This window comes from Camelus bactrianus, chromosome 6 (assembly GCF_048773025.1).
Source record: "Camelus bactrianus isolate YW-2024 breed Bactrian camel chromosome 6, ASM4877302v1, whole genome shotgun sequence".
Taxonomy (NCBI): domain Eukaryota; kingdom Metazoa; phylum Chordata; class Mammalia; order Artiodactyla; family Camelidae; genus Camelus; species Camelus bactrianus.
Genome location: NC_133544.1, coordinates 77,802,866 through 77,824,819, shown reverse-complemented (window position 1 = coordinate 77,824,819; position 21,954 = coordinate 77,802,866). Strand labels below are relative to the sequence as shown.

Below are 21,954 nucleotides of genomic sequence, written 5' to 3'. Positions count from 1 at the left end.
TTTGGCTCATTATGGTATTTATTAACTTGGACCATGTAATTAATATTGAGTAAGTGATTAACTACCAGTTGGTTAAAAAAAATAAACTCAGTAATGGGGCAAGCAGGGATAGATGAATAAACAAAAGTAGAAAAGTAAGTAGTTCATGATGTTGTATAAATCATTCAGATCAAAATTTAAACAGGAAAAAAAAACTTACTCATGATTGAGATTAAAAATTCATCCCATCACTTGGAAAAAAGGCTCATGTGATTTTTGATAAGCACTTTTCTTTTCCCTTCCCCTCTTTTCTTTTTTTTCTCCCTTCCTTTATAGAACTAAATATGTCTGGCTCTCTGATTTTGTTGTCAGACTAAAATTAGCCCACAGTGATCTGGTAACTATAATATTCAAGGGGAGGGAAATATGGTAAGTAGTCACACACCTCACATCTAAATCTGTGAATTGAGTGATCATACATCCCTTTTTGCCTGGGGATAGACTCACTGTTTACATCTGCTGTTTGTGTGTGGTTATTAATAACTCTCCCTTTTACTATCTGAAGTTTCCAGTTTGGATGATGGAATTTTATGGCCACATATTTTGATAAATGATATCCATTTACTTCAAATACTAGTCTGTATAGAATCAGTGATGATAGTAACTATATGAAAACAATTGTCTGTTTTTACTCCTCCTCCTGGAAGCTTCTCTGAGGTTCTTCTTTGTGCTCTTCTCATCATTGTTTTTTATCTTTATTGATTTAAGTCTATAGTATCTCTCCCGTGCCTGTTTCCATAGCATACTTGGTGCCACTCTTTCATTTGGAGTTCAAATTGTAATATTGAATGTATGACTTTGGCACTGTGGTTAAAAAGCAGAATTAGTGGAGCCCTTTATGGCCTGGTAAAAATTAAATTTCTGGGCAGTTACTACTATTTTCAGGGATAAAAGGGAAGGAAGAGAGATTAGGGTATGGGCCATAAAGCAGCAGTTTTTTTTCTAAAAATAGTTTTGTTTGAATTTGTAAGTTTGTCATTAGGCATGGTGACTTGGTGTCATTTTGTGCTAGCTTACCTTATCTTGCTATAAAGTTCACTTCAGGAAAAAGGATTTAGCATAAAAATTTTGCTTTAATATTAAATGCTTAGCAAATTTATTTTGATTTCAATTTTGTGTGCTACAACCTGTGTATATTCATTATTTTGTATGAATTGCATTATATTCAGAATATAGAATGATGAGAATAATACTTATATGATGTGCTATTTTAAAATCATTAATGTTAATGTTTTTAGCCAAGTTACTTGTCACTTTGTTGGCTATGAAAAAACTTCAAGCCTGTGTAGTGAAATGGTACCTGTTTAAACTGAATAGTAATTGTTTTTTTCCAGGTCATGTAATGTTTGCAGAAATAAAAATGGAGAATGGAAAGTCAAAAGGCTGTGGAACAGTCAGATTTGACTCCCCAGAATCAGCTGAAAAAGCCTGCAGAATAATGAATGGCATAAAAATCAGTGGCAGAGAAATTGATGTTCGCTTGGATCGTAATGCATAATTTGAAACCACGGTTGGAACATTCTTACATCTGTTTTGCTGAATCTCCTAGTAAAAGTCATTTTTTAAGTAATACTGAATGCTTACAGAAGTTGTAAAAATGAACTTTTAAAACTCCCACCAGCTTTTAACAGTATAATGTTAAATATACTGTGATTTTTGTTAATCTCAAGTTTGGGTTTTTAAAGACAGCAAGTCTGGTCATTCAGTTTAAATGAATGGTTATACTATTTTTAATGAAATAAGCCATTTTCTTGTTATTTTCAGTTCTACATAGTGGGGTTTGTTTGTTCAAGTGTCCCCAGCTTTTATCAACTTATTGTAAGGTAAAAACATAGATGGTTTTTTCAAAACTTCTGTTTTATATATGTAATTGTCCTTGAAAAGAAAGGGCTCAGACAAATTAGGATATGATTTTGGTTGGATTTAAATTACTTTTTGTTGGCGATAAAGAAGTTTTAGATTCCAAAGTTTAGGAAGTTTTTTATTTGACTTAAATGAAGAAATGGAGTTTTCCTTCTCTGCCCCTCCACATTGTTCACAGTTTTCACATAACACTATTAACATTAACCTCCACAGCCCCTTGTTTTATTATTTCCAATGATTCCAAGTTCATAAAGAACTGATAATGTAGCAAGCCCCAAGTATAACAACAGGCAGACTGCCCCCAACTTTCTGTCTAGTTTCCAGCCATTGAGATGAACTGCTAAGAAAAGTAAAATAATTGAAATGTTGAGAAAGATAGTTATGTAAGTTAGTCCTCCACTGTTCACTTCTACAGGAGCTGATGCATTTACAAATGCAGTTTTAATAAACCATGGAACGCCTAGGCACAGCATATCAAACACATTGGATCCCACGATGTTAGACATAGCCATATCTCCTTTGCCTGTAAGAAAAGCATGTTGTTAAAATGTGCATACCAATACTGTATTTTATTAATAAGCTTCATAAAAAGAAAAACACTGGATACTTTTTGTTTTGGAAAATTGTATTGGAGCAAAAGTCTTACTGAATTTGTATTTTTTAATTTTGGGGGGGTTAGTATTTAAAGTCTTAACATTTATTTATCTAATAATTATTTATTAAACCATTTTTCAATAAGGTATGTAGATTACTTGTTGCTTTTCATTCTAACATGGTTAATTATTATTTAATGCACATTTCAGATGAAAATTGTTTGGGGGATTAGATTTAGTGAAATTAATCTGCTGTTAAATAGTAAATCTTTCCTCTTGAGTCACTCTTTTTCTTTTTTTCTTCAAAGTATGCTACTAAGGAGATAAATATTCTAAAGATACCTTTGCTCAGTGTATTTCAGCCAGGCTTTAAGAATGGGCATTGCAGCTTGAGGGACCTTGTTCTTACCTTTTCTTGCAACCAGCACACTTGCGATTGTGTCTGGTATGCTTGTTCCTGCTGCTAATAAAGTAAGGCCCATTACTGTATCTGGAATTTCTAATGTTTCCCCTGTAATAAACATAGATATTACAAGTTACAAATCTTATAGATTCACTGACTGTTCTCTGTAGATATTTCAGATATTTCTTTCCTGAACAAAAAGAAGGTGGGCACATTTTAGATTTCAGAACCAAAATGTACTTAGATTTTAGCTGGCAAAATATTTGAATCATATTAGTAAATTGGGTAACCTGGGTAGCACAGATTTTTAATGATGGATATCTAAAGATAGCTAAAGATACCAAGGAGTAATTTCCCTCCCTGGTATGCTTACAGAAGTTTTTGATATTTTGATGTTATCAAGGCCATTGCTTAATATATGCTAATGAGATTGATCATTTTCTCTCTTTCTTTTTAAAAACATTTTTCCTAAAGAGGTCAGATTTAAGCAAATTATGGATACCTTTTTTAAAACTGTAAATGTGTTAACATGGTATGCATTTTTAAAGTCGTACTTTAGTGATATACTTTAATTTACTGTTTTCTTTGGGAAAGTACCATAAATCTTAGGAAAACAAAATAGGATTCTCCTCTAGTCTTTCCAACGTTATGGTCCCAGTTCAGTACTTCTGTTAAACCTGATGTCAATTCAACATTTTTCATAAATGTATTCATTTTGGGAAACAGAACTAGAGGAAAGTTTTTTAGAAAGTACATGTAACTGCTCTTAATATTGTTATTGAAAACTTCCTTTAGAATCTTTACCTTCTTTCTTTTTCTTAAAATGTCAATTAAAAGAACTTCAAGTAGCATATTTATTGCATGCTTGTATATTGATATTGGAATTGTAATTGGTTGTTAATTTTTGTTCCTGCTTTACCAGACTTCATATGTACACAAATAACACTAATACTTTTCATCGTCGGGGCTGTTCTATGATACAGTACTTGATTTTGCTCTTTTCTTGTTTTCCTAATGTCAAATGTGATCTGGCTGAGAAAATTTAGAGTTTTAATATGCAAGATATTGGACTTTTTCATCTTACTCATTAAAAAAAAAAAGAAAAAAAATATTCCTAGAATACCTTACTATTCTGAGTCACATACTAATTTGGGAAAAGTCAGAGGTCAGCAAACTTGTTTTTGAAAGGGCCAGATAGTAATTATCTTAGACTTTGTGGCTGTATGATCTCCATTGCAGTTTTTCAGTTCTGCCAGTGTAGTGTGAAAGCACCCATAGGGAATATGTAAATGGATGGGCAAGATTATATGTTCAGTAGAACTTCACTTGCAAAAACAGAAGATCCAGTGATTTGGGCACAAAGGTAGTATTTTGCTCACCTCTGATATAGGTCCATTCAGGTTAACCTTTTTGGGAGAAATTCCTAATTTTTTTGTTCTATGTTTATATTCAGTTTTTCCTTCTGAACTAGGAGTTTTGTGGGACTAGAGCTGGTTATGGCCAAGCAGTAATAGTTAAATCTTAATCATGAAGGTAGTAGAAACCTAAAATGAGACTTTATTTTATACCCTGTTTACTCATTTCATAGTACTTTTATATTGCCATATTAAAAAGCAAAATAAAATATAATCCAGTTAAACAGTGAACACCCATTGTTTTCTCCAAACACTGGCAACCTGCTATATTTTTTGTTAGGGAATGGAATTCAATATAAAGACTATATTGTAGTCCCATGCAATGTGAGTTAATTATTAGCATAAGAAAGACATTCTGTGAATTTGATTTCATTTATAAAATGATCCTTTGACTTGTAGCCCTGGGCTGTATAATCATATCCCTGTTATGTGATATGAAACTCACAAAACCTGAATGATCTTGTTGGTATATTAATACTTAATCTTTTGTAAATAGCACTAATCTTTAGTCTTTGCTGAAAAAAAATTGCTCTTTAGCTAGACTACATTTAGTGAATATATGCTGACTGTTCTTATATAAAACTGATTGTTTTATTTCTAAATTATTTTCTTGTACTTGAGATACATACCAGTTATTGTGACCATCCAAACTAGGACATATGTGAATGCGGATATCCACAATGCTGACATGAAAAAGGTTATCACAAAATAATTTTTCCAAAACTTTCTTCTACAATCTGGTGTGGTTAGAAAAAGTAGTATAATAATCGGAAGGGATAGTACCCAAAAAATTCTTTTTAAGTCTGCTTCAGGCATGTTGAAAACACTTGGTGGATCTGTTAAGGAAAAATTAAACGATTTTGAGTTTTCTCAAACGGCCAGTTAAGTTAGAAATGTCCATTTAGAAAGCTATATTGAAATAAATTAGCTGTATCAGTTTTTAAGAGGCTATTTAAAACATTCAAATACCTCATTACTGATATTGCTGGCGAACAGAAACTAATTGAGACTTCAGGGCAGATGGTATAAAAATGTCAGCATTTTCTCAGCATTTTTCGATTTAGGGCTTTGAATCCATCAAAGTGGCTTGGTCATTCACTAAATGTGTTAGAGACATAATGTTTAGGAGGTGTCAGTTCAACATCTCTTGATTTTCCACAGTGTGGATAATCTTATAGTAATTTTTGCTTATAGGATTAACCTGGCATCTTAGCCACCTCGGTTGTCTCCATTTCCCAATACTGATGATTCCGCTAGCCTGCCTTGTGTATCAGATAATGTATACTTAGGGAGTATTTATACTCCCTATAATTATAGCAGAAATCTTTTTATTAAGTTTAATATTTCTAATTCAATTGTAAGTGATTGTGGGGATCTTGTTTCATTATTTTCTTTCATTAATTTCTAAACACAGAATTCACAATTTTTGGAATGAACCTTAAGGAAGTAGAGACTAGTATAGAATCTTTAATGTAACTTATAAAACTTGAGTATGTTTCTTTATTCAATTTGTTTCATTAAGTTAGTGGAAGACAATAATAATATATTGGATAAAAATGGGGATTAACTTTAAAATTGTTTAAAATTTGTGACTTATTTTTAGAATACTATATGTTAGATCAGATCACATTACATTAGTGCTAGTAAAATAACTCACAAAAACTTTTTTGCCAAACCTCAGCCAATGGGCCAGTAAGTAACATTAGATATAGTTTTAGTGTAATAAAAAAATCTGGGACTGGTTCTTTTGAGTTCTTGGTCACAAAATGTAACTTATAGATGTATACCTCTTATACCTGCAAAGACTAGAAACTATAATTTTAAGAAGGGAAAAAGTTATGTTTAAATTTCTTTAAGTAATAAGTGAGAATAAGTTCCCTGTCTAAAGTACTAAATAAAATTTAAACTGTTTCTTACAACCACTTTATAAAAAAAAACCCCATAAATTTGTATTTCTGGTCGTAGCTAAATTTGACTTCCTACTAAACATTTACTTAAATATTTTGCTACTGCTTCAAATGACATGCTTAAACTCAACTATTTCCTTCCTTCTTTCTTTTTCCTCACACCAGCCCTTCTTCCTAAATTCCTAGTATTTGTAAGTGGTGTTCTTACTTTTTTGGTCAGTCATGACCGAAGCCTCAAAATTATCTCTGCTCCCTTTTCTGGCCCTATGTAACCCTGCAGTTGCCTAGTATTGGTGATGCTTCCTCTGCATTGTCTCACGTCTGTTCTCTTTCAGTCCTACTGCCTTCACTCTGTCTACACAGACACTAAGCACATGAGTTGTTTTAGTAGCCTCTTAAGGGCCTGCATGTCCTTTATCCCATATTTCAGTTCTGATAACTTCCCTGCTCACAAGCCTGCAAGCACTCTTAATCTAGCATTTATGACTGTCCTATTCCTTTCTGTCCTGCTTTCCTCTGCGTCCACACTGTGTACATTCTGTGCTCCAGTTATGTTAGTCTTTGGGTAAGCCTTTTGCTCATGTTACTTGCTTGTCAATCCATGGAATACTCTTTACTGTTATCTCTGAGTGATCTGCTTATGACTAATAAGTAACAGCTATTGAAGTCTTTATTAGTCTAATAATAGTTGTTACTTAGTCATAAAGCACGTTGTTAGTTAAAATCTTACTCTTCTGCAAGGCTTAGTTTTAATGCTCCCTTTTCTGTGGTAGTCTTTCCTATGTAACCATCCTCATCAAATTTTATACCATCTGTCTCATTTAGGAACCACAGTTACTCTTTCTTTCTCTTTACAGTAGTTAAACTTTAATATTTTAGCTTTTTTGCTTTCCCTGCCCCCAAAGTGTCAGAAGCTTCTTTAAGGATAGGGCTGCCTCTTCATCATCTCTGAGTCCCCATTGTGTTTTTTAAACTTAATAGGTATATAGTACTTGTGTTTGTGTTGCTAGTGAATACTTAATAGTGGGCAGAATGTGGTTATTACCTTCAGAAACCTGATTAAGACCATGTACGCTTACAGAAAGCTGGGAGTAGCCAGAATCTTCGTGAAATATTCCACTGTCGGTTCTTGATTGCCGACGGATGAATGGTTGATCCTCATCTTCCCATCCCATCAGTGGCTGCTGTTCACTTCTCTCTTCCATAGCTTTGGCGAGACAGGTACAGCAAGGACTGCATTTCTTTATAATATATTGATTAATTTTAATGTCAAAACACAGCACCAAAACATATAATCCGTATATCAAAAGTAGTGAAGTTCCTTCATACCTATAAATTAGAGAAATTTGTGTGTTTGTAAATTAAAAGTGGAAGTTATTTTAGAGTTAATAGCTCTAGGGCATTATCTGCTTAATTTTTTAATGCAGCAATAGAACAAAGAAATATGCTAGATATATTTTGGTTTTGTAGATATGTCCAGACTTAGTTACAGCATTATTAAACATTTATTGATGAAAGTTTGACACTGTCCTTTATATTTCAAAACCAAGGATTATAAACTCCTGTCTTCATTTGTAGATCCCTTCCAAATGGCAGGCATAAAAATTTCTTTGAAAATAATAATAATTACAGATTTTCAAAGCAAAAGTGAAACAAATGATTGTGATTAGCTCTCCACCTCAGTTCATTGGAAGAGTATAATTATAAGAGAAAATAGTATATATTCTTTTCAGTTGTTCTAGTATGGGGATTTTGTGTAAAATATTCAGAATATGTTAGGCTTTGGCTGGAGCTTTTCAGTTTGCTATACAGAGTTTTTTTTTGATGATTTTAATGTAAATGAATTTGGCTTGCATTCACAAGAAAACAAGAATATTCTCAAAAATAAAATGATACCTAAGGCACTGAGAACTGTTTTCCTATACTCTGGTTTGCTATTTAAAGAATTGTGATTAGCTAATACCATCACACTTGAACCTTGCACTTACCTTTTATTTTATAGCCAGTGAATCTCTGCTACAGCTTAAAAGCACAGAGTTCTTGGTTTCCCTAATGGAGGGATCATTAGCTTGGATACTCTCACAGTCATTGTCCCCTTTCAGACAACTGCTGAGTCCCAGAAGCATCCCTGTTGTAACCAAAAGTCTTTCCTTGCGAGAGAGACTAGGTTTCAGGATGATTCACTTAGAAATGTTGCTCCCTGCTAGATTTAAAGCTTCTTGACAGCAGCTATTTATGCAGTGCTGCCAAGTAGTGTTCTAGAAGGGTGCTGTTTACCTCATTTTCTGTTTTTCTAGTGTCCTCTGGCACTGGCAGTGTACAACTCATGTGGCTGTGTTTTACATTTCTTTATCCCTTAATACTCCTAGCATACTGATAAGCACTTAGTAGATATTTGGTACTTATTGACTGAAAAAGTTACTCTCTCCACTAAGTCATCCTCCATTTTCATTTTCTTGGAACAGTAAGACATGGGGAGATTATAAAGAAAGCAAACAATTTTTAATACTGAAACTTAAACATTTTTGATTTTTAGAGGAAGCAAGCTGTAGTTCCTCTTGCTAAATGAACATCAGAGAAAGTTGGAGGAATTTAAAGGGATTTTTTTTACTTCCTTGTTCATCTTCTCTCTCCAATCTTATGACCACAGCCACTTCTAACCTAGGCAAGGTAAACAATCCAGTAGATAACAAATTTGCCTGTTGGGGTTTTAATGAACAACAAAAGTTGGGAGACTTCCTGAACAGGCAGTCAGTGGGGAGAAGGAAGGGTGGTAAATCCAGTGGTTAGTGAGACCAGAAGGGAGACTGACTTGACTAAAAAGAAATCGCAAAGAAGGGAGAAGAACCCAACCAGCGATTGTGATGAGGAGGTTAGCTCGGAGACCTACTGGGAAATGGTATGGACGTCGCAGATACTAGAGAAGTAACTGAAATGTTTCTGAAAAAAAAGAAATGTTACCAAACCATCAGAATTTTATAAAATATTTTCTGTAATTGTTTTATGTAAGAGTTATGATTGTTTCAAACTTACCAGTAAACTTGGTTGTCAAATATTATGGCAAGAACTGCCGCTACGCTAATCGCATATGCCGCACAGTCTCTGAATAGGGGCCAACATGATAGCGTTGAAACCTGCAAAATGGTGATTAATTTACTGTTTCCATTACACTGTAAATTCTTCAAGTACTTGCTTAGTCTAATACTAAAATTGTATATTTGTAGCTAAATATTATCTTTTGCATATTGCTTAGAGAAAAAAGAATTTTAAGAAAAATTGTGTTTCTAAACCGACTCTGATTTTCATAAACTTGACCAAGAGTTATTTGTGGGTTAACTTAAAATTGAATACATGTTGTTTTTCTACTGATTAATAAATTTAGTTGAACACATTACTAGTGCCTTGTTTGTTCTAGCCTGTGAACAGTCCTTGTCATTTGTCAAGACAATAAATTCTGTTGAATGAAGTTTTCTTACCACATTAGACAGTAAGCCACAGGCTGCACAGATGCCAAGGAGATTATAAATTGCAGATCCAAGAATTGTGCTAATGCCAATGTCACCCTTTGTAATAAATACACCTATGAGCAAGATGGTAGGTAAGTTAGTGTTGACTTGGAGAGGATAAAATCACACCAAATATGCAAAAAATATAACGAGCGATAGTTACCTAGGAAAGCAGTAACTAGTTCAGGAGCTGAGCTACCGGCTGCCATGAAAGTTGCACCTGCAACATCCTGAGACAATCCAAAGGCTGAAGACAAATGAAATTATGTTATGCCTGGTAAAGTGACAAATGAAAGATAGAACTTTGTAACGAAATGCAATAGGTGTCAAAATACATCTTCACAGAAAAGCACTAACACTAACTTCAACTGGAAAAATAAAATGTAGGTTAAAAATAGAGGAATGCAGTGTTTTGCTTGCTTTATTAATTCATTACTTAATGCCTCTGCGGAAAGAGAGAAGGCCAGGAGAGTATTGGAACTGCGCTGCAACTCAGTATCCTGAGTGCCACAATATGGGATTTTTTTGGGACCTAGAAAAGATTCCTTTATAGTTATAGGGCTTGTGGGTGTATGGCAACCATATGACTTCTTTAAAACTATACTGTCAATGGTGCTCCAATGGGAGCTGAGAAAATAAAGTAGTCCAGGAGTCCTAATCTACTTGAAAGAGGAACAAAGTGAAATACTGGTAGTTTTTAAGGTCTATAAGTGAAGCTGAATTAAGGAGCTTATTCACAAATTGTCGATTTCAACCTTGTCTAAATACAAATGAGAAAAAATTAAAAACTCAATAAGGTTTTCTATTGTATAATTATAGTCTATTGATTTGAAATGTGGAATCATCAAAACTTTGCTCGAGTAGGAAATATAAGAAAATACTACTATTCAAATAGTTTGTGTATATCCCTCAGACTTAAAAAGCATGCAAGTCCATTCTCTAATGATTAATAGGATGAGAGTCTTAAGAAATTTTTGACCCTTTCAACTTTAGAGCTAAGGGACATACTCTGGGAAGGAAAGAGGAAGCCATGTTGAAGAAACTGCCTTGCTTTGGGAAGGCTGACACCAAGTTGCATCAGGTCCCCCACCAGCCTTCACTGGCAGACTTAAAAATAGCCGCGACAGAGACAGCATGCTAGGCATTATTTGCCCTAGGTCACAAAGTTAATGTCAAAGTTAGATCTAAAATTCAGGTTCCCAATCCTCTGCTAATGTTTATTGTTTACTGTACCTATTGGTTTTTGACAGTCTTCCCAGACCCTCAAACTTAGGTGTGCTTGGTGGAGGCTCTGTCACCTGTGATAGATGTTTCCTTATTACTTCTTGCCTTTAGGGACCATTACTGCTTAACAAACCCCCAAAGCTATGAGAGGTATAAAATGATTTTTCTTTTAAGCCACTAGTTTTGGGGTTTGTTAAGCAGTGGAAGATAACTGGAACCCTATTTGTTGTATTTACTGAATACCTACCATGCCGAATGCTTTTTTTATGTGCTAGGAATGTGGCAGTAACAGAACAGACAAATGCTTCTGCTCTTCTGGAGTTTAATTCTAGTGAGAAAAGACAGACAAAGTAAGCAAAATATGTATTATGTCAGAAGGAGCAAAAGCAGAGTTGGAGGTGGATATCAAATGTCATAGAGGAAAGATTGTAATTTTAGCTTGGGTAACCAGAAAGGACTTCACTGAGATGGTAACTTTACCAAGACTTCACAGTGAAGGAGCTAGCCCCACACAGACCTGGGATAGGCATATTCTAGGCAGCTGGAGTAAGTACAAAGGTTTTGCGGTAGAAGCTAGCCTGGGTGTTTAAGAAACAGAAAAAGGCCAGAGTGTATGGGGTGAAGTGTGTGAAGGGGAGCTGCAGATGGTGAGATCAAAGGTAATAGGTGGCCAGATCATGGAAGGCCTTGTGGATCCTAGTAAGGACTTCGGCTTTTATTATGAAAAATACGGCAGTGCTTGGAAAGCCATCCACAATACTGCCTGCTGATGATACCAGCCCCAGTCATCTTTTTTATCCCCGGGGGGTTACCTGGTGTCAGCGGCCCAACCAGCTCTAGTCAGAGCCATTTTGCCACCTGTTAAGCCTCCATTGTGAAGAGTCCTCTCAGGACAGTTGGAATTACCTAACCCAGGTCCTCTATCTTACTCTCCACTATTTGCCTTTGGTCATGTTGCTTGATGGACATCTACCTGTGATGACTGATGAAGAGAGACTAGTAATAATTTATGTAACTTACCGTTCCTAGCATTTCTTACACTGGTTAGAATGATTTTGTATATAGAAATAATACATATATATTATTTACACTCTTACTAAACTCTGATATATAGTAGAATCAATTGACCATAAACCTGAAATAGAACAAAATGAAGCATATTGTCTGTGATTAACTTTTTTCATTTTATGTAAGAAGTAAACAATGTCTTACATTCATGATATATAACTCATTTTCATATACATAAATTAATAATCTCAACCATCCTCAGATATGAGTGGTGACATTTCCATTTTACAGTTAAAGAAACAGGTCCAGAAAGGTAAGTAACTCAAAGCTGCATGGAGAGTAAGGATCTTAAATGTGAGGAGTTAGGGCATAAACCCCATCTGCTGGTTCTAAGTCCAGTGCTATTTCTCTCTCACCCTAAAACCCAACATAAGAATGGCGCTTAGTTATAACGTGGGGGGTGATTGAGTCATTTTCTTCCTTGCCTTGGGCACTGGTACATGACTACTCCTATTCCATTTCTACCTCGGGGGAAAAATAGCTAATGGGAATCAGGAATACTTCAGAAGTTTCCCAGCATATTCCAGACAATATATACATTTAGTGATGTTGGATATTACCACGAGTCCTCTTCTCAAATCAAATCAGGGCTAGTTAATATATGGAAGAAATTGGAAAAGAGCAAAATGCTTTACCTTGAAGTAACTGTCTAAACTCGGGGCAGCTTCATTTAATGCTGGCTGAAGAATGCTTCATTAGAAAAATTCAGTCTCAGGAGAGAAAATGTGATCTATCTAGCTGATGCAAGGGAAGAAACAGGTGGCCCTACTGAACACTTTCATTTTCAAAAAGTAGTAACAATAAAGCTTGTTGCTAGGCACTGGGCTCTATTTGAGTTATGAAAAGAAAGGTTTTGTATAGATGGATGTGTAAAACTTCAAAGATATTTTAACAAGTTGTATCTTCAGGTTCAAAGCATATTTTGTAAAATGGTTTATACCTTTGAACTTTAGAATAGACTGGCTTTGTCTTCACTGACCTTTGGGTAGCATTTCTCTCTGCTATAGTTTATTATTCAAGATAAATTTTTCTGTTTTTTTTTTTTTTCCTCCCCAGAGCTATTAGTTTCTTCCTCTCTATTACTCTACAGGGATAATCACATTTCCTTCAGGATATAGTGGAAATGTTTAAGGTGAGTTTTCTTTATAGGTTTAGATATTACATTATTTATATAAAGTGGAAGTTTATGATAGTAAACTGATTACTAAAACTCATCACTTTCTCTTAAACGTGTTCTCTTCTATGATACCATGTTGGAAAGTTTGTGACAGTTTTTGAAAATCCTCTTCTGGAAATATAATACAGTAGAAAGGGTTTTAAACTAAAATGGAGACCTGGATTCAGGCCCTGCCAGTACCTTAATGTGAGACTTCAGATAAGTCATTCAGCCAAGCTGTGTATTTTGCCATATGAAAAAAAAAACACACACTGGACTACACAATCTTTAAGATATCTTCTAATGTTATCAGTTTTTACTCAAAATGTGAGCTATGCATTTTATGCCATAAGACTCTGTACCACTTCTTACTGTTAAATAAATTCCTTTTATAATTAAAAAAAAAACCTACATTATTGTAAATTTAGAAGGTGGAGGAGGGGAGAGGATCATTTATGCTTTCACCATTGTATTTTAACCACTGCTACTGGCTTTTATGTGTTTCCAGTCCTTTTGACAATGCACATTTTTTTTTAACAGAGTTACAATAGTAGGCTACATGCAATTTGGTGATTTCTGACACAGTTTTATAAAGTCCTCAATGACAGCAAATTTTCATGCTCTGTGAATGGATTCATGTTTTGGAAGCAATCAAAAGTCATTCAGACCCAACTCTAGTGACCAAGTTGGGTAGTCATGCTGATTAATTCTATTTAAGATCCAAAATGAAGTTTGACAGCAAACCATTTTTTTTTTTAAGTGAAGTACGGTCGGTTTACAATGTTGTGTTAATTTCTAGTGTACAGCATAGTGATTACTACTCAACCAATGTTTTTTATGATTTGCAAAATTGGTTCTGACATTAACTTCAAATATATTTCTAGGCATATTTTGAGTGACATCAGCATCATTGGAATAAATGCCTAGCCTCTCAGTGCATAACTGCATATATATGATCTGTGATGCTTTGAACAATAAATCAAAATATTTTGAGTACTTTACAGTTATTATCTCATATTTTGTCTAGATATAACTAAATAAATTCTGAAACCCTGTATAATGCTTTGAAAGGCCTGATTCCACTCAAAAAGGACTCCCCATGCCCTAATCTAACTGCTATAGCTGTGCTATAATATTAATTTCCATCTGCCCTAAATCTATCCCGTAAAGCATACTCAAGACATTTTATCTCCAAACTTCACAATTACCTGAGTTTTGCCTCCGTAACTTGCCCAAGGGCACATTGGTAGTAGCTCCGCAGATGGGATGGGCACCTAGATCTTCCCGAGTTTAAAAAGCTGCTCTTTCAGTTACCCATGTAGGTAAAGTGAAGAGATTAATACATAGCTTTATTATGATGACGATTAACGGCATTGCCTGTTCCTGCAATACCATCTCAGTGAGATCCAGACCACTTGGCACTTACTTAGACCCATACACCTAGGGCAGATTTAGATGCAACCCAAGGGGACCATAATATATTTATTTATTTATATTTAAAATTTAGATTAGATTAGAGGAAAAAGAAAAAGAGGGTGAAAATGCCCTTAAGAAGAGAATGGGTGCCTGCGTGGCAGGGAGGAATTACTCTTCTTAGATTCTTTGTTCTTTGGGAAGGCTTTGCCTCTGTAAATTTCATAAGGATTAAGAATCAAACAATCCCCTGAAACTGTCGGCTATCCAAATGCCATACTCACAGAATTATCTGACTCTCTTTCAATTTTTCAATTTAAAACCAATTCTACCTGGAATTAAAGCTTGCATTTCTTTCTTATTGTCTGTTTCTGAAACATAAAGTAGAACATGGGCAAATATTAGTTCAAAGCATAGTGAATGAGAATAATTTTCCAATAAAAAAGTAAATATATTATTTAAGTTTGTTTCCCAAAACCTTATTAAGATCATTTTCACTTAAGGCACGTTATACTTCAAAGGATCAGCATGGTGGAGGGACCAGAATTTCTAACTCAAGAGCATATTAGTTTAACAGTTAAAGAGAAAAGTTTCAAAACTAGCTCACTGTGGACTTTGGGCTATATCAAGTGACCAGTCATGAAGGCGTCTCCGTTTTCTATCTAGTTAGCTTGGAAAAAGTTAAAGAAGGGTTCTCCAAACAGTGGCTAAATAACTGTAGGAGATCCTCAGTACCTATCAAAACGGTATATATGAGACTGACACGCTACCTACTGCGCTAACGAGGCACCTAACTTCTATCAAAATTCATTAAATTATACATCTGAAATATGTGCACTTTAAAGGAATTATACCACAATAAAGGTGTTTTAAAAAATAAAAAACACAAAACACAGTCAGAGGGATCCCATACAATATGCAGCAAAAACAAACAAAAACGATACATAAAAAGGATCTGTACTGAACTTTTGTGTTTCTAAAACAACTGCTTATAAAGATGAGAGGTAATAGTACTATTTGGGCTGTAAGTTAATACAGTTTATATTATATATAAATGTGTTCAAAGAATCATTAGCCTGTCTTCCTTTAGGACCTAAATGAATAAAAAAGAAGATTGGATTAGAGGAAGGGGGTCTAGCAATAGCATTTTCTCGTATTGGTTCTACATCGTTAAGATGACAGAAAAATGTCTCATGTTGTCTAAGAGAGGTAGGTGCTTGCTTTCCCAGGGCTGAGGTGGGGAGGAAAGGTTGTGTGACTTTTATAATCTTGAGTAGAGCAAGAAAGGAAAAGATCCTTGCTGGAAGCCTCAAGTAGTGGTGGTTCTAGAGGAAACTGCCAGACCAACATATATTGCTACAAATGAAGAGCATTTGCTTGCTTGAGCTGGGCCTGGCCTGACTATCAGCAAGAGGCTGTGGCCTCCACCACCTCCAACTTATCTCCTGCATGGAGACTCCAGTCCTGTGCTTCTTCTAGTCTTCACCTTGCTGAAGACCCTTGTGCTAACCAAATGAACCACTGCTAGTGATTTGAGGAGGGGTCATGGGGTGATGGGGGCAGGGGTGGGCTAGCAGCCTGCCAGCTCCATCACTGTATCCTAGGCTGGGACTCAGAACATGGACACCACAGAAAGTCATTGCCTCATACATAATGGTTTGGTCCCACAGGACTATACTATAATTTCGTGTCCATCTTAGACAAAATGTTTAGTTCTCAGAATCTAATTATTGTGGGTAACTGTTTTACAACATTAATTTACAAGCCCCAATAGGTTGCTAAAATTCTAAACTGATTTTTTTTAAGTGACTCAGCGGATCCTCATTATTTTGTGATATACTTCATCTATACTTAAAATGAATATTCAATGTATTTTGGGGGGCAAAACTTTCAGTGCCCTTGGGAGGAAAACACCTTTTTTAAGATTGTTCAAATAGAATAGTTTTTCTGAAACAACCCTGTTAAGGCAGCTAATCTCAAACAAGGACGAGTAAAATTATATCACATAGCAATCGAGAACATTCTTGGGTTTTGGCATTAGAGAGAGCAGGGCTCTGCTGTGTAATGGCTATGTAGTCTTGAGAAATTATATGTCCTGTCAGCCTCAGTTTTTTAATCAGTAAAACCAGACTGATAGTCCTGATTTTGTAGGGGTTTTGTGAAGACCATATATAATTTAGAACCATGCTTGGTCTTCTATAGTTGTTTTGTGATAAATGACTACAATAAATACATAAATAATTAATCACATTTCAGTACACTGTAGAATGCTCAGTAAATTTTTTTGAGGATTATATTAATACTTACTTGTTGAGTGCACCCATTATAACTCAGTGCTTATCAAAGAACTCTAGGGGAATGTAAAGCATTTGCAAACTTTTTGAAGCTAGTTTCTGTGGACGTAAACAAATTCTGCGGAAGTTGTTTTTTATTGCTGATGTCCTAATTTGGACAAGATCATGCTAAGACCTTGAAAGGAGAAATGACAGAATTAATTTGTAGGCATTTAAAAATGAATTGAACTAGCACTCTGTCTATCTCATTTTGTTGCCAGTATTTTCAATACTCAAGAGCAGGGTCAATTCTTAGCAGCTGAAGACGATTTGGCAGTGGCATGGGCATCCATCAATCACACATCCATAATAGCGACTGTATTATATTTCAGAGCAAAGAGCGATTCGCTTGAGAAATGCATGTTTGCTGATGACGTTGTAAAGTAATTCCACAAGTGGCATCGTGGAAGTCATGATTATAGATATTCCATGAAGTCACTTAATGAAGATTATTTTGAAGAAGCAATCTAAATTTTAATGCAGTAGTTTCTTCTGCAGGGCCAGAAAAGTTATTTATTTATTTACTACTCCCAAGACAGGTTTTTATTTGAAAAATTCTTAATGGATGTATTCTTTCAGTCAAGTAAGTCATTGTTTGGAAATGTGAAAGCAAAAAACAACAACAACAAAAAACATTTAAAAAATTTTCCACAAAGAGAAAGGTTCTAGGTGGGGGACTTAGTACCCTGAATTTTAAATTTCTTAGTTTTATGTAATTAACATGGTGTAGTTTATCTAATAAAAAGTACGGTACTGGCACATGCATGAACAAACCGATCATTACCATCAACTTTAGCAAAAATGGTATTGTATCCTATAGCAAAGCAAATTATTAGTGGAAGAAATTTTAAAATATTTAAAAAAAATAAATAAATGTTTTTAAAAAAGAAACTATAAGTAAAAGAAAAGATGACAACTTTTCTGACGTAGGGATAAAAAGGTCTTTCTACGTGTAAAACCAAAAGGAGAATCATAAAGAAAAATATTTATAAACTTACTTAAAAATATGTTTACATCAGTGTGATAAACACATAAAATACAAAACCAAACAACAAACCATAAAAAGCATAGAACATAAAAATTATATGAGAAAGAGTTAATATCCCTATATTTAAAAAAAAATCTTGGAAATCAATAAGATAAAGGCTAATTTCCCTATATTAAAAAAAAAAATCTTGGAAATCAATAAGATAAAGGCAAAGACTTCTCCTATTAGAACATGGGCAAAAAAAAGGCAAAACCACAGATTTCAATACACATATAAAATGTTCAACCTCACAAATAATGAGATAAATACATATTTAATAAAATAAATTTCCATTTTTAGGCAGTTAAACAAAGGCATTTAAAATGATGTTATTCGTGGTTTTCTGGAATGGAAGCTACCACACATTGTGGAGATTCACATTGGCACACCTTTTGTGACAGGCCTTGGTCAATGTATAAGATAGAGCTTAAAATATGCACAGCTCTGCATCTTTATCAGAAAATGATCAGAGAAGCTTGCAAAGATCTGATACAAATATGGGCATAACATTATTTAGACCAAAAAAAATTTTTTAAATATAAAGAGATCAAAAATTTTAAAAATTGTGATAAATTTTTATTGGGTGCTTACTATGTATAAACACCAGTGTTGGGTGCTCAAATCACTTACAGAATCAGGAACTATTGTGATACCATTAAAAAAATCATGTTTTTGAAGAGTATTTAATAATATGGGGAAATGTACCCAATAAAATATTATATGAGGAAAAGGAAAAGGCTCAAAAGGCCTTTGTATGTATAGAAAGATCCAAAAAACTGAAAAGAAATATACCAAATGGTAACTGTGAGGATCTCTGGGTGATGGGTTTTTTTTTTTTTTTAATTTCGTTTTTCTCTTTTGGGGGGGGGGATTAGGTTTATTTATTTTTAGAGGAGGTACTAGGGACTGAACCCAGGACCTTGTGCATGCTAGGCATGCACTCTACCATTTGAGCTATACCCTCCCCCATCTCTGGGTGATGGAAATCTAGGGGAGATTACTTTTTTCTTCTATTTTTCTCACATTTCATCAATCTAAGTAAAAATATGTTATAAAGTAATTTAATTTCTATTAAAGAAATATATCAATGTCAAGGCCAAATGTAAAATAAATGTAAAAATATATGTATGTTAAATAATAATAATTATAATTAACTTACACTAGACTGTTCTATAATTTCTTTTTCCATTAAAGAAATATTTGTTAAGTGCCTCCACTATTGCCAGATCCTGTTTTAGGTCCTAAGGACGCTGCTATTCTGCACTGAACAAGAGAGACTATGACTCACATTTCAGCAGGGGTTGGGGGTGGGGCCATGGCAAAGGGGAAAAGGAGAGGGTTTACATTCATGCTCTTTCCCAGCAAGGTGTGGGGTGTGGGTGGGGGGTAGGAGGATGCGATTTCTGTGCAATCCTGTGAGTATGCAGTAGGAAATTAACTCTTAACTTTGACCTTCTTTGAAGTGAGCATTCTCAGCCAATTAAACTAACCAAGCCAGAGACAGAGACTGGAAACGCTGGCACTTTTGCTTATCTGTCATAAAACATCATTGATATCCCGAGTTTAGGGACCACTGCACCCATGTAAGGTCTGTACTTGGAATCCTGGGCGATGTACAAGACCAAAGGGATAGAACTGAGGGACTTGAACTGGCAAATCTTATTTTCAGAAACCAGTAACTGAGCTTAATTTCTAATGACCTGATGCCTGAGGTCACTTTACATAAGCTGCAGGGCCTATTTATTTACTTACTGATTCACAAACACGAATTAGTTTCCTTACTTGTAGGAGCCTGGGAAAGAGAAGAGAGGGGAGGGCGGCCCTTAAAGGCATCTGTTTGCCATCTACCTTTCTAAAAACGTTATAATGTAAAACTGATAAAAGGTTTTTGAAGTATCAGATGGCAAGTATTAAGAGCCCAATGTATTAAGAGTGCCAAGTGTGCCAAGTGCATCGATGTGAGACTTGGAACAGGTTACTGACAGCCAGGCGGTGCAGTAGACAAACCGGAAGTTTCTGGAGATAAGCAGTGTAATGATAGTTGCTTTGTGCTCATTTAGAGGTGCTCTGCTGCACATTAACCACCAAGGGAAACCACGCTCAGCCACTTCCTTGAGGTACGGGGCCCCATGACACAGGAGTCAGTGCCCTGCGACCCGCTGAGATGGGCGGGACTGGTGCTGAGCTACCTCCAAGACAGCTGTCTACATGGGTGGCACCACTGTTCTGGAAGGTTACAGGGGAGATCCCCAGCTACTTACACTCACTGATGATTTCCAAGGAGGGCAGGAAGTACCCGTCACAGACAATAGACACGGCCATGAACATGTACAGGATAATTAGGAAGTAGATAATGATGCCTCCATCTGCGACCTCCTGTTTTGTGAAAAACCCTTCAGGAAACTCTGATGATGGCGACACAACACATTGGGTGCTATTTCCTGGTAAGGAAAAGGAGGTGAAAATGTGAAGGATGTTAGAGTTACACACTCCAAGTCCACAAAGAAATTCCTTAAGAAAACTAAGTGTGCAGTTTCTGGGTGGGATTTTAAGAACCCTGGTGAAAATGTATAAAGCACTTTTGAATATGATGTAATTGTGGATCCCTAAAAGAATTGGTCTTTGGGACCCGAAAGAGGGGCTTTAATGAAATAAGATAATGATGGTGGAAGAATTAAAAAGAGGAGACCATAAAATCAGTCTTCCTTGTCTGCTTCACTTCTAAAAGGGAATTCTGAACCCCTGTTCCCCCTCAGAAACTGTAGCTCTGAAGATGAAGACGTCTAGTATCTGTGCAATTTCATTTTCCTATTTCAGAGCCCAAGCCGTCCACAAAGCCAAAGCCCAGCAAGAATCACTCATCCACCATAACAGAGGGAATTCCTAGGAAGGATTTCTTTTTCCATGACAAAATCTCTGACAATAAAAACCGGAGACTCTCCTGCTTCATGACATCTGTGAATTACTTCGGAGCTGTCTTTGAGAACTTATTCGAGGGATCAAAAGTGTTTGATACCCTACCAAACGCCAGAAATCAGAGCAAATACAGCAGGAAGCATAAACAAAAGTGAGTCAAGTGAGAATTTCCCTCTCTTTGTTCGTCCTGTATGTGGCAGCAGCCAGAGGGGTAGCCGACCCCAGTGTCCACCTACCTGGAGCCCTTGGGAGGCGCTGGGTCAGGGAGGCACCTGGGAGAGGCAGGTGTGCACTGGCCCAGAGGATGCCGAGGAGCAAGGCCCTTCTTGCCCACCGCGGGCCCCCTTCTGTCTGCATTTCTGCAGTGCTCTTACTGCAGTGTGCAGACTTGGGAAGGGAGAAGAGGAGGATTAAGCTGGATCATGTGAGGAGGCTCCTTCCTGCCCAGTGCCCTGCCCAGGGCACATTGCAGCAAGGCCAGCGCAAGAGGGAGGGTGATCTGAGCCAGCCAAGCTTCTCTGATCGGGTATCCTGAGCCCCAGAGAGGCTGGAGGAGGTAGGGCGGAGAGCAGATAGCCCCGTGGCCCCTCGTTCCTGAGGGCAGGTCCAGGCGGTTTGCTGTTTGTGAGGGATTTCACTTATCGTGTTCCTACTGGCTCTGCTTTTGACTTTCTGTAGATTTGGAAGGACCTGAGTTTGCAACTGCTTTCACCTCTCTCTCCAGCCTTTGCTTCTAGAAGTTGTTGGAGGTGGTGTATGTGCATTCTTTGGCGAGGTTGCCACTTTTATATTTCTGTTTTGGCTTCTCATCTTCTCTCCAATTAGGGCTAGAGGCAGGAAGTCACTTAGGAGGCTCCCGCAATAATCTAGTGGAAAAATGATGGTGGCTTGAAGCAGAGCTGTGACAGTGGGGATGGAGAGACATGGGCCGCTTCAAGAACTAGTAAGGGACATAGAGGATGGGTGCTATTTGACCACTGATTAGCTGTGCTCTCTGCCAGAGGTTGTAAAATACAAATCTGACAAGCCAGGGAATGTTCAAATATAAACTACAATCTTCCTTACACTAGCATTTACTGGGCTTGCCAAGA

General features: G+C 36.1%; 2 protein-coding genes across 3 annotated transcripts in view; one reads left to right on the top strand and one right to left on the bottom strand.

Annotated features, from left to right (window-relative positions):
- The window catches only part of MYEF2 (myelin expression factor 2), a 37,165-nt gene extending 27,554 nt beyond the window's left edge, over positions 1 to 9,611 (top strand). For both annotated transcript variants that reach the window (XM_074366077.1, XM_074366078.1), the window contains one exon: positions 1,374 to 9,611. In XM_074366077.1, coding sequence (XP_074222178.1) covers positions 1,374 to 1,537 — 164 coding nt within the window. In that variant the 3' untranslated portion in view covers positions 1,538 to 9,611. The remainder of the gene's footprint in view (positions 1 to 1,373) is intronic.
- Positions 2,103 to 11,982, bottom strand: SLC24A5 (solute carrier family 24 member 5). Its single transcript, XM_074366592.1, has 6 exons — positions 11,971 to 11,982; positions 9,254 to 9,354; positions 7,266 to 7,549; positions 4,943 to 5,149; positions 2,905 to 3,006; positions 2,103 to 2,425 (listed from the first exon to the last, which is right to left on the bottom strand). The coding sequence occupies exons 1-6, from the start codon at positions 11,980 to 11,982 to the stop codon at positions 2,103 to 2,105; spliced, it is 1,029 nt and encodes a 342-aa protein (XP_074222693.1).
- Positions 11,983 to 21,954: the final 9,972 nt, after the last annotated feature.

Bases quoted from the DNA above. Each gene is read 5' to 3' on its own strand.
- SLC24A5 (XM_074366592.1), bottom strand. The intron at 5,150-7,265 runs GTAATAACCACA...TTTCCTTAACAG, and splicing joins TCTTAATCAGGTTTCTGAAG to ATCCACCAAGTGTTTTCAAC. The intron at 2,426-2,904 runs GTAAGAACAAGG...CTTTTCTTACAG, and splicing joins TGTGCTGGTTGCAAGAAAAG to GCAAAGGAGATATGGCTATG.